Source organism: Schistocerca serialis, chromosome 6, assembly GCF_023864345.2.
Source record: "Schistocerca serialis cubense isolate TAMUIC-IGC-003099 chromosome 6, iqSchSeri2.2, whole genome shotgun sequence".
Lineage (NCBI taxonomy): Eukaryota > Metazoa > Arthropoda > Insecta > Orthoptera > Acrididae > Schistocerca > Schistocerca serialis.
Genome location: NC_064643.1, coordinates 388,319,637 through 388,337,762, shown reverse-complemented (window position 1 = coordinate 388,337,762; position 18,126 = coordinate 388,319,637). Strand labels below are relative to the sequence as shown.

The 18,126-nt window shown below is 38.5% G+C and overlaps 2 protein-coding genes across 2 annotated transcripts in view; one reads left to right on the top strand and one right to left on the bottom strand.

The window, feature by feature from the left end:
- LOC126483838 (NADH-quinone oxidoreductase subunit B 2-like) overlaps nt 1-9,300 on the bottom strand; it is a 64,417-nt gene extending 55,117 nt beyond the window's left edge. Inside the window, exons 1-3 of the mRNA XM_050107050.1 lie at nt 9,145-9,300; nt 8,578-8,697; nt 1,038-1,141 (exon numbers count right to left, since the gene is read on the bottom strand). Of these exons, the coding sequence (XP_049963007.1) occupies nt 1,038-1,141; nt 8,578-8,697; nt 9,145-9,169 (249 nt within the window). The 5' untranslated portion in view covers nt 9,170-9,300. The remainder of the gene's footprint in view (nt 1-1,037; nt 1,142-8,577; nt 8,698-9,144) is intronic.
- Nucleotides 9,301-9,716: 416 nt separating this feature from the next.
- LOC126483835 (uncharacterized) overlaps nt 9,717-18,126 on the top strand; it is a 99,319-nt gene continuing 90,909 nt past the window's right edge. Inside the window, exon 1 of the mRNA XM_050107042.1 lies at nt 9,717-9,939. The gene's annotated coding sequence lies outside the window, so the exon portion shown is untranslated. The remainder of the gene's footprint in view (nt 9,940-18,126) is intronic.

Below are 18,126 nucleotides of genomic sequence, written 5' to 3'. Positions count from 1 at the left end.
GCCTTCTCATCACTTCCCATACACCATTCCTGAGGATGTGAAATGATTAATACAGTGAAACTTCTTTATAACGTTCCTCCATATAATGTTTTCCTCTATGTTACATCTGTTTTTTTTTCGGTTCTGACTAAAAGCCCATATAAACAATGTTAAATTTTCCTCTTTACTGTGTTTCCTCTATATTACAATTTCCTCCATGTAATGCTCATATTTTTGGAACCCTGGTCAATTATTTACCTCTTTATGACGTTTAAGTGACTGGATGTAGACGCATCGTTTTCTGTTCTGTGGATACACAGTTTGCACCGACTCTGAAAGCCCTTGCGATCTTTTTGGCGCTATTTACTTTCACCCATCCACATACTGGGCCCCATGTTTCAATTACAAAAAAACTAATAATTTGATACATTGATCATTTGCAATGAATATCATATTACAGTGTCGCGAAAATTTAAAATGTCATCTATGGCACCATTTGTCACAGCTGATTAGTGGTATCCCGATCTTCAGTAATGCCCTATAATTATTATTTGGAAGCCTTCCTCTTCATAGTGTTTTCCTCTATACAGTGTTCAGAATTTGTGGTCCCTTGAAAAATGTTATATAGAGGTTTCACTGTAATTGTAAAAGTTCTTGCCATACCTTTTTTTGCTCTCTCCTTCTGTTCGAGGAATTCAAAAGTTTATAAGGTGCTCAAATTCTGAATTGATATAGAACTTGCACGAGCTCACTCACTTGCCATGATGGCTAAATGGCACTCCTTGCATCACCACTTCTGATTATGAAAACTATCAACACAAACACACACACACACACACACACACACACACACACACAAATAAACTGATAATGGAAAATCTGCTGCTAGTTTATTTTTGAACTGGTGATGAGCACCAAGTGATTTGACTACCAACTTTGAAGGTATACTCTAAATTTCTATTTCCTATCTTTCTGCAGCTCTATTATAAGAGTTTACTTGGTATTACTGCAAGTTTTTTTCTGTTTGCAATGAAAGTGCAACTGAAATGTAGCATTACCTTCCGTCCCCAATTAAGCAGGTCGTCCAGCCTTGCCAACGCATATTCAGCCAAGTTGCTAGTGTTTTGAAATGGAGAATATGGTTTTCTAGTTGCAGGTACAGCTGGAAAGACAAAAAAAGAAAGTAAAACAATTCTCATTCTAGACTATGAAAAAATGCCATGGAAATACACACAGAAGCTGTGGAGGTCATTTAAATTGAAGGAGTGCTGTAGAAAAGTGACATGATTACCACTGATGTTTTATGATTTCTTATTTATTCATGATATGCAAAATACACCAATAGCACCCGCACTGATGTGGTTTTATTATTTATAGAAAGTAACTATGTAAAGATATTTAATAAAAGGAAAACAGAATGTATATTCTCACTGGAAAGAATCCATATGTGATCCTCAAAATTCAGAAATCAAGAAAAGTGACAGAATAATCGTTCTTCGTGTTACGTATAGAAACATCTAAGGAGATAACTCAGTCTTTACCTAATGTTCACATACATGGTGAAAGGGATAAGGGGAAGGACATTACAATGTTGCTGCAGAATTAAACACAACCAGCAAGGAGCCAATACTTTATGGAAAATGTATTGTGATGTACATAAGCAGTCTAATACTAATAGAGAGAAATGTCTAACAGCGAGAAATATCTAACAGTAATTAAGTTTTCTTAATCGGTTTAGTAAATTTGGACACACAGATTGGGTGGAGATTCATTTTACCAAGTGCGGATGGATGCAGCTTTTCTGCAAGACAAGGTAGGGCTGGCAGTTTGATCATGCTTTGCGGCACCTGCTGGTTTGGCGATTACTCCATGCAGCTGCATCCTTACATAAAAGACACACTGCACCTTGACAATGGACTACATCATGAAGAAAAAGATATGAGAGAGAGAGAGAGAGAGAGAGAGAGAGAGAGAGAGAGAGAGAGAGACTACTCTGGCTAGAGAGTTGGCTCTGAACTGTCTATCAATTTGTAACACAAGATGTAATTACCAAATTATAAAGGCAGGCAGTTACTGTATGGGATGTTCTGAGATTGAAAGGAAGAATATACATATGACTTCAAAGGATGACTTATGTTAATTAGTAGCTTATTATAAATATATAAGTACAATTCCATTTCAAGGACAGGCAAAACCACACACGAAACCAAGTCCACAAAAATAAAAATAGATATCATGAGGGGAGATACACACCAGACAAACAAGTCAGTATTTTCAGATCAGTAAATATAAGCATCCAAATTAGTACAGTAAGTCACCTCTCTGAGTATCCATCCTACAAAGCAGGAAACATCCCAAAGATTTAAACTTTTAAAAAGTAAGTAACAAAGCTCTTCACTAAATCATTTATGTCCAACTGCCCAACCCAGAGGAAGCCTAACAAATGTGGTTAAGAGAGTTAGAGAAAGTTCAAATACAAGTTTAAATTATCACAGAAATACTAAACAGACTCCAACAATAGTTTTTAAAAAGATAAAGGTGTTTTGCCTCATGGAAAAGCATGCTCTCGAAACTTTGAAACCTACTATAAACCTGCATATAAAATCAGTATAAATGGATTGACTTAGTACCGATGCCTCTAACTGGAAGACCACAGAAAGGGAACAAGTGTTTCCAATGTAAAATCACCAAAGGGCTTAGAAAGATGAAAACAATGCCAGTGTTGAAAAATATGAAGGGATGAGAAATGATTCAAGTGACATGGTACAAACACTGAGCAATGGTGGCTAGCAATTTTTGAACCAAACTGAAAAGTTTTTAACAAAATTTCCTATAGAGAAGTCAAGAAAATCTAGTCTCATGTGAGCATGTAGAATGGCAATGAAAATATTATTAAAACGAAGCCAACATGCATAGTGTAAGTGACTGATTTCCACAGCATTAAAGTAAATGTCATCAGTAAACATAACCACACAGAAAAATACAGCAGTCTACGAATATTTCACCTGTAAAGAGGGACCATTGGTTTACTAAACAAGCAGCAAAAATGTACAGCTTATTTTATTACACTAAACTAGCTGAATCCGGCCACATTTTATTGTAGCTCAGTCTGCTTAAATGGAAAAGAAAGAAAAGAGAAAGCACTTTTTTGTAATATGAATGGGAATGTGATATACATCCTAATTTCTTCTCCCTGTATCTGTTCATCTTGCACTTCCCCTTTGTCCATCTCCTCCTCCCCCCCTCTTCATCTCCTCCTGTCCCCCTCTCTGTCCATTTCCTCCTTCCCGTTTTCTATGTCCATTTCCTCCTCCTCCTCCTCCGCCGCCGCCGCCCTCTCTCTGACCTTGCGCCTTGTTTGATTGTTATTTGCAAATCCTATATAAAGATATGTTGTCTATATGTGCCTACACATTTATTACTGTAATGTGTAAAAATTTGTAGTAATTGGAAAGATACATTTTGAGATTTTTGTTAATAATGTTTCCCCTGTGATTACATATATACAACATAGTATTGCAGATGGTATATAAAACCATGCAAATATTTGAGTGCAATGTGTCAAAATTTTAAAGCAATCTCTGAAGAACTTTCAGAGATTAACACAATCAGTCAAGAATGTGATTCTGAACAAAAGGACATACATTTTTATTTATACAGATTGATGTATTTTTGTTTTTGAATTATTGTGACCATATTAAAAAAACGGGTGAAAAAAAGAAAGATATTCAACATGACCGCCTACTGTTACATTATAGATCTTAAAACTTTTTTCGTTTTGCATCTAGTGCCGGATTTATTGTTGTAAATTAGAGATTTTTTTTAGCTTTTGAAATATAAGGTTTGTACCTGTACAGAGATATAGGTAAGGTTGAAGGATAGCAATTTGGTTGAAAGTTGATGAAGCCAACAAATATGAATACAAGATCTCAGCTGTGGTGAAATAATGATCTGTAACATAGCCTGTGCTCTAGGTTAGCTAGAAAGGTGACAGTTTTGTTGTGAATGTTGGAAGCAATATCGAAAGTATCATTTAATCTCTGTGCCATGGGTTATACAACTGCTTATTTTTAGTTGAATAGACCATCATGATTGACATTTGCAACATCAAATGTCTCTGGGGATTTTGGAACAGCTTCTCTTTGTGAACAGTTTGGACAGTGTGTGGATGTCATGAGTAAAGCAGGAAATGGGTAAGTTTTATGAATTGGCCTCTCTTACATTTTCATAGTTAATTTACAACATTCGTGCATCATATACTCCAAAATAATTGGAGTACTGTCTATTATGCAGTACAGGTTTTCTGAGTTTACCTTGTACTTGTACATATTTATAACAAAAAGTGTAAATATGGAGGGAATCAACAACTCAAGCAATGCCACAGATCTGTCTGTAACTATAACCTTTTTTGTATTCCCATTCACAAAACCTAAAGCTCAGGTTATGCTTCAGATTACTATCACCACAAAAAAAGAGTTTTTTGGGGGGGGGGGGGGGGCACTATCACTATTAACCCTCAAACAGAGTGATGACTTCTTAGTATCATAAATCGTGTTGTGGGGTCCAAAAGTATACCACTCAATTTTATCCATGAAAATTAATTTACTTCTCTTTCATTAAAATATTTTATTTATAAATTCCTTAACTGCCTATGTTACAACACAAAACTTAAGTCAAACTAAAAAAAATCTCTATAAAAATCACAAAAGGAAAATAAGTTTATGCAACACTACTTAACATTGAAATGAAATGCAATATAAAAATTCAAACTAGTTTATTGTATCACAAATAACATGAAACAGTAATAGATTGCTGTGAGATAAATATATAGTGTTTGAAAAATTAGCTGCATTTAATGAACATCAAAAATGAATTGATACAGAGTTTTTCACAAATTGTCAATAATCACCCACATTCTCCTCTCCACACTCTTTACTGACAACCGAACGACAGGTTTGGCAAACTGGGCGACTGCAGCAGATACAATACTGGTTTGTCTTTTTCTCACTGGCACATGGACAAAGAGCACATCGTTTCCTCTTTAAATCCAGAGTGGATATTTGTGATTTTGGGAGAGGTTTCTTCAAAAGTCCTGAGATTGTTACTCTTGGTTCTTTTGGTAGTCTGCCATTCAACAGCCTCTCATTGAGATAGGGTTCAGTAAGCTGCCTGGCAAGTGTCTCGATGAATTCAAACCGGGAAATAGGTATTCTATGTACTTCTTGCAGGACGTTTGTCTTACATACGAGTTAACTCCAAGTATGTTCAGAACTGCCTAAAATACAGCAAGAGGTCATTGCGTGTTCGTCTGCCTGTGCTGTAGGTAGCACACTTCTGGACAAGAGGGTCTACGCCACCTTTTGTGCTATTGTAAAAGGAAATTATTTCTGGTTTTCCTGTTTTTGGATCTGCACTTTTTGAATGATGCATACTGGAAATCAAAATGACAGCTTCTTCCTTTTTTAGGGACATAAGAAATCAATGTTCTGTCATTTGTGAAGCCATGAAGTGTTGAACCATCCAAATGCCTTCTTAGATGGCTGGAATTCGGGTGGGATTTCCTTTTTGTTTTTCCTCAATGTACCAAAATAGGTCAACTTTCGTTTTTTCAACTCTGAAACTAATTCAATAGAGCCAAAGTAATTGTCAGCTGTAATGTTACGTTTTGTACTGTAAATGGGCTTTGCTAGTCTCAGGACAGATTGTGTAGGTTTCTGAAATTTCTTTTCTTCTGGTGTCAAGCCAATGTCATCACAGTCTTTTCCAGTGTATAAATAGGCATTCAGAAGGTAATTTGTTTGAGCATCAGCTAAAATCATTATTTTCAGCCCATATTTCACTGGTTTGCTAGCCACATAAACCCTAAATGTGCATCTCCCATGAAAACCAACCAGCATTTCATCCACGCATGCATGTGAACATATGTTATAAGATGCCTGAGAATTGTGAACCATAATCCAAGAAATCACTGCTGCAGGGTCATTTTTCCTCCTCTCATCTCTGCTAGTTATGTCATAAAATCTTTGGCAGTAAAGCAATATCAGCACTCTCTTCATGGATAGTGTGGCACGGAACATATCTCTTCCCATGACGTCTGTTGCAAACATAGACTCCAGATTTTAATGATTAGATTTGAAAATGGCACTGAAGTATAATAATCCAAATAGTGCCCTAAGTTCGTTGACATTCATGTCTCTTAGTTCTGTGCACTGCTGATCAGAAAAGTTTGATTGATATGAAGAAATTTTCACATTGGTATGACCCACAATTTCTTCTAGCATATCTCTGGAAAACAAACACTCTCATGCTTCCAATGGACTGCATGAGTCTCCCAATCGGCTTGCAGGGCCTTTCAATGTAGGAACTTTTATTACCAAGTTGTGGGCTGGTGTTCTCACATTCCTTTGAGGTTCTAGAGTGGACCACTTATACCTATTTCTGCCACAGAAACTAGATGATTCCCCTCTATGTTTATTTCCCTCTAATTTATCTGATTCACTAGAGTCACAACTTGAGTCGAAACAAGGCCCCGGGAGTAGACAACATTCCATTAGAACTACTGACGGCCTTGGGAGAGCCAGTCATGACAAAACTCTACCATCTGGTGAGCACGATGAATGAGACAGGCGAAATACCCTCAGACTTCAAGAAGAATATAATAATTCCAATCCCAAAGAAAGCAGGTTTGGACAGATGTGAAAATTACCAAACTATCAGTTTAATAAGTCACAGCTGCAAAATACTAACGCGAATTCATTAGACAAATGGAAAAACTGGTGGACGTCGACCACGGGGAAGATCAATTTGGATTCCATAGAAATGTTGGAACACGTGAGGCAATACTGACCTTACGTCTTATCTTAGAAGAAAGATTAAGGAAAGGCAAACCTATGTTTCTAGCATTTGTAGACTTAGAGAAAGCTTTTGACAATGCTGACTGGAATACTCTCTTTCAAATTCTGAAGGTGGCAGGGGTAAAATACAGGGAGCGAAAGGCTATTTACAATTTGTACAGAAACCAGATGGCAGTTATAAGAGTCGAGGGGCATGAAAGGGAAGCAGTGGTTGGGAAGGGAGTGAGACAGGGTTGTAGCCTCTCCCCGATGTTATTCAATCTGCATATTGAGCAAGCAGTAAAGGAAACAAAAGAAAAATTTGGAGTAGGTATTAAAATCCATGGAGAAGAAATAAAAAATTTGAGGTTCGCCGATGACATTGTAATTCTGTCAGAGACAGCAAAGGACTTGGAAGAGCAGCTGAACGGAATGGACAGTGTCTTGAAAGGAGGATACAAGATGAACATCAACAAAAGCAAAACTAGGATCATGGAATGCAGTCGAATTAAGTCGGGTGATGCTGAGGGAATTAGATTAGGAAATGAGACACTTAAAGTAGTAAATGTGTTTTGCTATTTGGGGAGCAAAATAACTGATGATGGTTGAAGTAGAGGGGATATAAAATGTAGACTGGCAATGGCAAGGAAAGCGTTTCTGAAGAAGAGAAATTTGTTAACATCGAGTATAGATTTTAGTGTCAGGAAGTCGTTTCTGAAAGTATTTGTATGGTGAGTAGCCATGTATGGAAGAGAAACATGGACGATAAACAGTTTGGACAAGAAGAGAATAGAAGCTTTCGAAATGTGGTGCTACAGAAAAATGCCGAAGATTAGATGGGTAAATCATGTAACAAATGACGAAGTATTGAATAGAATTGGGGAGAAGTGGAGTTTGTGGCACAACCTGACAAGAAGTAGGGACCGGCTGGTAGGACGTGTTCTGAGGCATCAAGGGATCACAAATTTAGCATTGGAGGGCAGTGTGGAGGGTAAAAATCATAGAGAGAGACCAAGAGATGAATACACTAAGCAGATTCAGAAGGATGTAGGTTGCAGTAAGTACTGGGAGATGAAGAAGCTTGCACAGGATAGAGTAGCATGGAGAGCTGCATCAAGCCAGTATCAGGACTGAAGACCACAACAACAAGCCTAAAAATAAAATGACATTTCGTTGATAAGTAAACTTTTGACGTATGGCAAACAAACACTTACGGTGTTGTGAGGTCAATAATGGCACCACCCAAACTTTACAGCTGTGCACTGAGAAAGAGAACAACTCGACAATGCTGCTAGTTCGTCAGGAGGTTCACCTTCAACTGCCGAGATGGTATGTAGAACCATCAAAAATAGAATTACCAACAGAGGAAATGGCACGTGTGTACAGTTTGACTGGTATCAAAAAGGACCCTACAACTCCGTTTGAGGGTTAATCTGATGAAACGAGCCAACTGGTGTTTTTGCCGTATTCCTGTTACTCTTTACAGAAAATAAAAAAAGTGGTTCCAGAGATTATTACGGGCACAGACTAAGTTGGGAGTAAGTTACAAAAGAACATGCAAATTTCGCAAGGGCGAGGAGGAGGGAAATAGCGAGAGGAAAACTAATAGTGTGCAAAAGGTTCAAACCTATAAGTTCATGCTGAAATTTCTACAAAGTTGGAAAAAAAGACCTGAATACAGAAAGGAGTTCATAAACCACTTACTTACATTATCAATGAAAACGGCAGTTCGCGACAAGGAGTACCAACAATATAACTTCCTTACCATTTGCTTTTGATTGCTGTGCTACAGTTGACTGAAATCGACAGTGTGAAGATAGGGCAGCACATGACCTTGCCGCAGAGTCCAAATATATATCGTTGTTAACCTTTGGCGTGTGATGCACTGAAAAAGAATATTGGTCTTACTTTGCGCATAATAATTTTTACTCTTTCTCTGCGTTCTCTCTTAATCAATTAGGGCCTATAATTAACTAACTAGGGCCTATGACAAAACAGTTTTCACTGAATTACCTATGCATGTGACATGACTAGCAGTAAACCATATAAAACTGCAAACATACTAAACCAAGCACAATAGAGCAGTAGTTCAAAAATATGACGAACTGGTGAATGCTGTTATGTGACGCCACAATGTGATTTAGTGTCAAATCATTGCCCCCCATTTTTTATTTTTATTTATTTTTTTTTTTTTATTTATTAGGAATAATCGCACCACAGTCGCATTCATCAAGCTGAGTACAGTGCTTTAAAAATTCCACTTGCTTATGGTGCTGGCATAGTCGAACATCCCACACACATTCCAATTTCAATAGCACAAACATCAACTTACACTGTCTCAACCCAATACGCAACATACTGCGCTCCAAACACTCAAACTTTCACTATACGAAATTCCTCTATGTGACCGACACTACAAATGCAAAGCTCAAAGCTGAAAGCAGTAAGATATCAAAGCAGCTTCAATCAAAGATACACCACACGCAACACCTGCGTATAGCAGACATCAGAGGATTCAGTCGTAGCCGTCGAGATGGCATTGCTGATTGGTTTATTTGTCATCCAAGACGGTTGACGCTTGACATGTTAGCTGCAGAGGCTAGGGAATTGTCGGGGTGGGGTAAATGGTACGTAAAACCAGTTTTATGAAGTAAGTAATAAGGACGGAATCAAAGGTCAAGCATTGATAGAGTCGAATGTATATATATTAGTACTTATACCGGACGTTTAAAATTGTGATTGCAAGGGACAAATTGAATTTTCTCATAGAGTTTACTATCCAGTTCACTTAATGCTTTTACTGTTCGAAAATGAGAGAGTAAATAATCACTAATAACATATGACATTCGCAAAATTACTAGAGGTTTACAATGTGTCAAATGCACTTCTTTGTTCAGGAGTCGATCCTGCGTTTGTATCAGTGCTCGAATTCTATACCTGTTGATTGTATGTAACCTCATGCAGCTAATGGCGAAGACTTCGATGTCTAGGCTGAAAGTGTGCCCAGGAAGTTTTGTTGGATTTCAGCCATTAATTACGAATTGTGTGGCATTAGCTCACTGGCATTACTGCACGATTTCAAATACTTGCCAAACTCAAGAATTTGTAGTCGATCTTTTTAAACGATGTACTGTATACGTACCAATAGTAATATCTTATATCACTATATTCTAATTTTTTCTCCACACGAAAGTTGCCGATATAATTCAGCACATTCACACCGTTTACAAGTAAATGACTGCTCCTTTTAAATATAGGCTCGTTTGGTCCTGTAATCTGGTCAGTGAAACTCGAATATCGCAGGAATTTTGGGTACACTGCGTGCATAATAGTATTTAATAAAATCTTTGAGCTAATTCTCTTTAAATTTTGACCAGAAATGTAGGCATGTATCCTGTGGGACTTGATTCCCTTTAAAGTTCAGTTTCCTCCCAAACAGTCCTTTATATGTGATAAGTGCATTGTGAAATAATAAATGCTAGTAATGTTGTATGTTCATGTAATACAAAATTTGTCAACCACTTTTTGCTCAGAACAACCGTAATGCTTCGGTTACTAAACAAGAGGCATTAACTGATTCGTATTTTTTAAAAGTGAAACAGCATAATCCTGATTGCTGTAATATCTTAAACAATCCATTGTCAAGTTTATATATTTTTGACAAAACTATTTCCAACACTTATTGTGTTTAGTACTTACATAAAATTTGTTGTACCAAAACAAAAAGGACCACTTTTGTTTGTGTGTCTATGCACTAGTGACAAAGGTAAATTGAGACAATAAATATGTTGTATTGCATGTAACTGTTTGAAAGTATTTAACTTCTATACTGATGGTTTTGTGCAAAATGGTCAAATGTATGTATCAACCATATGCCATTCACTTCTGTGTAAAAGTTATGTATTGGACTCCCCATTCATTTTTCAGTGTGGTGTGGAGATAAACATTAGACTTTACTACCGGTCAGTTTGTTAACACAACCAGATTTTCTGCTTTCACATTCATTGGCTTCCCCAACTTTCAACCAAATTGTCACATTCCAACCTAACATAGACCTTGGGCTGTGCTATAGGTAAGTCTGTTATCACAAACAAGATTTCAGGGGTGTCTAACACGTAACTTCAGTCCATGTCTGGACAAAGCCCTTATCAAGACTTCCCACGTGTGATGCTTCCATGTTGCTCCTGTATGCTTTCTAATGACATTACTCACATTCTATTAGGTCTCCATCTTTCCTAATCCCTTGGAATCCAGCAAAAAATTGTGCCTGATCCATCAAACACTGATTCACCTGACCATGTGCCCACACCACCTTAATTTCATTTTTCACTGTGCTCTTTTACCTGATCTATTTATTTGTTCTGTCTTTCTTAGTAATCCATAATATGCATCTCTCTTTCGCTCCACGAAAAATCCTCGGTTGTAAATGCTTTATGCGCTGAAAGTCTCTCTTTCATTGCTGTAGGTCAAAAGTGTGTTAGGCACATTGACTGTACACTTACCTTTCAAACCCATTGGAAAATTTGCATTGAAAGTCCTATTTAGTTTGTCACTACTAGTGCAGTCTATTTTTACTCTTAAATTCTTTCTCTTCCTGTTCATCCAGTCATTGCCTAAAACTGCGCTAAACATGAAATTTTCTCACTTATTCTGTGTGTACTTTATTAAGTTGTAGAATTATCTTTTTTGTGTGTTTATTGTACATTATTTTAGTCTTATTATAATTGATTTTCAGGCCTACTTTCAGATTTGCACTATTAACTTCTTTTTAATTCTTGATGTTGACCTGCACTGTAGGCAAACAGTACAATGTCAATAGCAAATGAAGTATTTCAGATGTGCCCCAGTCACACGAATTCTTCCAACTGCGACATAGTTGCGTAAACAAACAGTGATCCAATACTGTTAAATGTTTTTTATTCCAGTCTTTGATCACAATATCAGTTCATTAGTCAATGACCGGTTTCAGTCCGTAATGACCATACTCATCCTCATGGTGTAAAAAAGATCTGAGGGTGGTCATTACGGACTGAAACTGGTCATTGACTAATGAACTGATATTGTGATCAAAGACTGGAATAAAAAACATTTGACACAAATTTTTTTACATTTTTCCACACTACAAATCTGGAAACTTCACTAGGTCTGCTGAGAACAGCTTTTGTGATACTTAATCGCTTTGCCTGACTGCTCTTTCAGTTCTAAATATTTCCTCTTCTGTTGAAATTGGTATAGGCAAGACTGAGTAGCAATTCAGATTCATAGTTCTGTATCTACTTCAACAGTTGGCTTGATCCTTTTCCTGATATTTTTTTAATGTGTTTAATTGTTAATTTAGTGAATATTTTGTACACTAGGGATTGGAGGCTAATATGTCTGTCTCCTTTTTTCTCAAAGGTAATAATTTCAGGGTTGTTCCTGTGTAGTGGAATTGACTTCTTTCCTGATCAGCCTTAAACACTAGGAAAAGGAGACTTGGACATAAATAAATTGCAATATAACTTTATTTTTCGGCACAACTACTTTCAGTAATACTGATTCAAAAATTGTACAAATGTTTTTGATACATTTAGGTAGGTCCAATTTTTTGCCTTTTTATATGCTTAGGCAATGTGATATGTGTGGGTGGTACTCCTCAGCTACCAAATACTTAAAACAAGGGTGATTCCATGTCAGATTTTGTTCAAATTTCAAAGACTGAAATGACTGTAGCTAAATAACTTGAAAGAGCATAATGTACGAATTGATTGACAAGGGCTATAAATTTTTATGGATTTGTCAAATTGCAGAACTGAATCAAAATCTTCCATGCTACATCAATGGGAGAAATGCACTTGACTCACATCTTACTAATCTGTACAAGGACATTGGTCCTATAGAAACTGTGGTGGATGAACAATGCACCGGAATAGATTGTGCATTACTTGCAACTAATCAACTGTAGGTAGAAAATTTTGTTATAAAGATGGAATCACAAATCTCTAACATAACCATTCTCTACTTTGTTTCAAAAAGAAAAATATCTTAAAACTGTGAAGCAGAACCTTAGGCCTGGTGAAGTAATTGCATGCTTGATTTTGTTGAGTATTGGTCATTTCTTGTCCAAGATGCTGCCCAATGTTTTCAGTGGGAGAACAGTCAAGTGAAAATGGTCCGTTGACGATAAATAATGAAAATTGTGAGGTCATCCACATGAGTGCTGTAAGGAATCTGTTAAACTTCAGTTAGACAAAAAAAAAAAAAATCAGTCAAATCTAAAAACTGTAAATTCTCCTTAATACCTAGGAATTACAATTATGAAGACTGGAGAATATGTTATAAGGATACCCCCCCCCCCCCCCTCCCCCCATCTGCACAGCTCAGAAAAGATAGTGGTGGAGGGGAAGATCCAGACAGGCTGGGTTGTTAAGCTGCCATTAAAGTCTAACATATTATGTTCTGCTACATGTTGTGCCAGAGGTTGGTCTATTTTGCTCTTGGCCACAGTTTGGTGGTGACCATTTATCCTGGTGGATGTGTGATTGGTAGTCGTACAGATAGAAAAAGCTGAGAAATGATTGCAGCAGAGCTGGTATATGATATGGCTGCTTTCACAGGTGGCCCATCCTCTGATGGTGAGAGATAAGTATGTGACAGGACTGGAATAGGAAGTACTGGAGGGGGGGGGGGGGGGGAAATTGGACAGGTCTTGCACTTACATTTTCCACAGAGATATGATCCCTGTGCTGAGGGGTTATGATTGGGAGTGACGTACGAATGGACTATGATGTTATAGAGGTTGGGTGGTTGACAGAACACCACTTTAAGAGGGGTCGGATGTTGGCCTGGCTATTGAGACCACTTCCTATCCGAAGGCTCCATCCACACCTCCATATTAAGCCCATCAACCAACACCAACACCTACATTTCAACAGCTATTATCCCTTCCACACCAAAAAATCCATCCCATCTGGGGACAGTGTATATACAGTGATGAGAACTCCCTTGTACAGTATGCTGAAGGTCTCACGAAGGGCTTTACAGACAGGTACTATCCTGGTGAAAAAGTCCATGAACAGATCTCCCATGTCATTTTGCACATACACTCTACCCTCCTTCCACCTCCAAAAACTAGCTGCAAAGGAGCCCCTCCTCCCTCCCTTTTTCACCCATTATCACCCTGCACTTTAGCAACTGAATCACATCCTTTGTTAGGGCTCTTATTACCTGCCCTGATTACCTGATCATCATGCCCTTAAATGAGGGACATTCTACTCAAGATTCTTCCCACCCTTCTTAAAGGATGTTCAATTGCAGACCCAACCCCATAACATCTTAGTCCATCCGTATGCTATTTCCATTCCCAATCTCTTGACACAGGGATCATGTCCTTTAAGCAGCGTCTGAGAAGGTACAAGTGGGTAGAGGTTCGCTAGTTATCAGGAGCCCCAATGTTTTTCGTGTTATGTAGCCCTGTAGAAAGATAGCTTTCAGGGCTGGAAAGAAAGCCATTGTGCATTCGGTATGTCTGCCAGGTTGCCTCATCCGAAATACGTAGGTGGCCTTGCCTGAGGGTATCGATTGTGCAGGGTGCAGTCGTCTCCAAGTTGTGGCTCATGTTGGCACTAATGGTGACTGTCGCATGCTTTCTGAGGTCATTCTCAGTTTGTGCAGTAGCTGGCAGAGATGGTGAAGGCTGCCAGCCTCGCATGCAGTGTGCAAGCAGAGCTCGTAGTTTGCAGTATTGTTCCCAGCATTGATTGGAGTCCTTTGGTTTGGAGCCGAATGGGATAGCATAAAGGAAAGAGCTACTCAGGTAGCAGAGCACTTGTGGAGCACTCTTTTTTTAACACTCACACGTCAATACGCAGAAAGGGAAGCCAGACCTTGTTCAGAGTAAAGATGCTTTGACTGCCAAAATGTTATCAGTAAATTGTTAAAGTATTCATAACAATGTTCTCAAATTTACTGCCCTCCAGGAAAGCTCATGCATTCAAATTATTGTTGGGACTGAAAGCTGGCTGAAACCCAAAGTATTAATCTCTGAAATGTTTAGCGAGTTCAACATATATCAGAAAGACAGATTATATGCCACAGAAGGGGAAACTGTTCATTGCAGTTGACAAAAATATTTTGTGTATTGAGTTTGACATTGCGTGTGATAGTGAAGTTATATGGTTCCATATAACAGATCCAGGTGAAACCAAGTTAATTGTTGGATGTTTTTACCAGCCACCAGGTTTCGTTGTGACAATTCTAGAGTCATTCCAAGAAAGTCTACAGTTAGTAGCATGTAAATACCCAGATAATGCCATAATGCCGTATTAGTTGGAGGCGACATTAACCTACCGAGTATAGACTGGGATGTCTATGGATTCATTGTATGGGGGGAGCGGAGGGGGGGGGGGGGGAGGCTACAGACACATAGTCTTACAGTCTTGTGAAGTACTTGCGAACACATTTTCTGAACTGTCTTGAGAAGCTAGTTCGGCAGCTCACTTGCAGTGGAAATATCTTAGACCTTGTAGCTACAAAAGGGCCGGACAGCGTCATTGTAGAGACAGGGGTTAGTGGTCAAGGTCTCATTATACCACACGTAGTTACCAAAGTTAATAAATCAGTCAAGAAGCCTAGGAGAGTGTCTCTGCTAGAAAGAACAGATAAGCATTGTTAGCACGTTACTTAGACAGTGAATTGACATCATCTACTTCTAGTAATATGGACATAGAGGAATTATGGGCAAAGCTTAAACAGATTGTAAATTGCGGTCTGGAAAACAATGTGCGTAGGAAGTGGATTAAGGACAGAAAAGAGCCGCCATGCTTAACAACAAAATTCAGAAAATGCTGAGGAAGGAAAGAAACTGCAAATGATGACAGGCAAAGGTTAGTAGAGATAAGTGTGCCTGTGAAAAGATCTATGCATGAAGCATACAACCACCACCACCACCACCATCATATGTTAGCAAAAGATCTGGCCGAGAACCTGAGAAAATTGTGGTACTATGTAAAATTGCTAAGTGGGTCTAAGGATTCGTTCAGTTCTTCATTGACCATTGTGATGTGACAGTTGAAGATAGCAAAACAAAAGCAGAATTTTTAAATTTTGCATTCAAGAAATTGTTCATGCAGGAGAGTCATACAAACATACCATCATTTGACCAGCGTACAGACTCCCATGTGGATAACATAGTAATAAGCTTCCCTGGCGAAGTGAAGCAGCTGAAAGAGTTGAAAACAAATAAGTCAACAAATCTGTAGAGAATCCCAGTTTGGTTTTATAGAGAGTGCTCTAAGGCATTGGCCCTTTACTTAGCTTGCATTTATTGCAAATCTCTCAACCAGTGCAAGTCCCAAGTGACTAGGAAAAAGTTCAGGTTACCCCTGTGTATAAGAAGGGTTAAAGAATGGACTCACAAAGTTAGAGATCAATAATACTAACACCTGTTTGCTACAGAATTCTTGAACATAATCTCAGTTCAAATATAATAAATTTTCTTGAGACTGATAAGCTTCTGTCCATGAATCAGCATGGTTTTAGAAATCATTGCTCTTCTGAAACTCAACTTACTCTTTTTAACATATTATGTAGCTACAGTATATAATATACTGCAAACTATAGAAGAAGAGCAAGAGACAAATTCCATATTTCAGGATTTCTGCAAAGGCGTGATACAGTTCCTCACTGTAGACTGTTAACAAAGGTATTAGTGTACGGAGCAGGCTCCCGGTTGTGTGAATGGTTCAAACACATCTTAAGTAATAGAACCCAATAGGTTGTCCTCAATGGCGAGTGTTCATCAGAGACAAGGGTATTGTCTGAAGTGTGCCAGGGAAGTGTGATAGAATCATTGTTATTTTATGTAAATGATCTGGTGGCAGGGTAAGCAGCTGTTTGCTGATGATGCTGTGGTGTGTGGGAAGGTGTCATCGTAGAGTGGCTGTTGGAGGATGCAAGATGACTTAGACAAAATTTCTAGTTGCTGTGATGAATGGCAGCTAGTTCTAAACATAGAAAAATGTGAGTTAAGGTAAACGAGTAGGAAAAACAGACCTGTGATGTTTGGATACAGCATTAGTAGCAACCTGCATGGAACAATCATGTTGGTTAAATATGTGGACATTACATTGCAAAAAAATGGTAAGAGCACGTGAAGATTGTGGTAGGGAAGGTGAATGGTCGATTTCAGTTTATTGGGAGAATTATGGGAAATTGTGGTTCACCCATAAAGCAGACTACTTATAGTATGCCAATGTGACCTATTCTTGAGTACTGCTCGAGAGCTTGAGATCCATACCAGGTTAGAATAAAGCAAGACATTGAAGAAATTCATAGGCAGGTTGCTAGATTTGTTAGTTTGAAACAACACGCAAGTGTTTAAGAAGATGCTTCAGGGACTCAAATGGGAACCCCTGGAGGGAAGGTGCTGTTCTTAAGAACCACTATGGAGAAAATTTAGAGAACTTGCATATGAAGCTGACTGCAGAACGATTCTGCTACTGCCAACATACATTCTGCTTAAGGACAATGAAGATAAGATAGAAGAAATTAGGGCTCATAGGGAGAAATGTAGCCACTTGTTTTTCCCTCACTCTATTTGCGAGTGGAACAGGAAGCCATTCTGGCCCATTCAGTATCCATCTGGTCTCTTGTACTACTCTCCCCCAGTGGAACTGTAATGGTTACTATTGTCAGCTTCTGGAATTGGAACTCTTCTTTCACTCTACTCTGTAGCTTGTGTTGTGGATACTTACTCACCAACTCTTCGTGGTTTCCAAGCATTCTGCTGGAACCATATTGGCCCTTTACGAGCTTTTGGTGGTGTCTGTATGTTGGTCCTGATGAACAATGTTAGTTCTTGGGATCCTATTCATACTGTGGTTGAAGTGGTGGCTGTTCAGATCCATTTAGACTCTGCGGTAACAATAAGCAATGTTTATCTTCACAGACTGGCTATCTATAGTTCCTTCTCTTCTTGCCCTCCTTAGACAACTCCCTCCCCCTGTCATTCTACTTGGGGTTTTAAAAGCCATAACTCACTGTGGGGTTGTACTGTGACCACTTACTGCGGCAGAATTGTTGAAGACTTGCTGACAGGGCTTCATCTGTGCCTCCTCCACAAAGGAGGCCCCACACACTTCAGTGTGGCACATGGCACTTTCTTGGCCTTCCAACTGTAGCCCTGGATTCCTCCCCTCCATTCAACCATTCAACACAGAGCCCATGATGATTTGTGTGACATTTTTTGATCCTCATTTCTTTTCTTCAGCATCACTTGCCTAGACACCTTCCCAGGTAGGCATTTATTAATGCAGATTGGGATATCTTTTCCTTG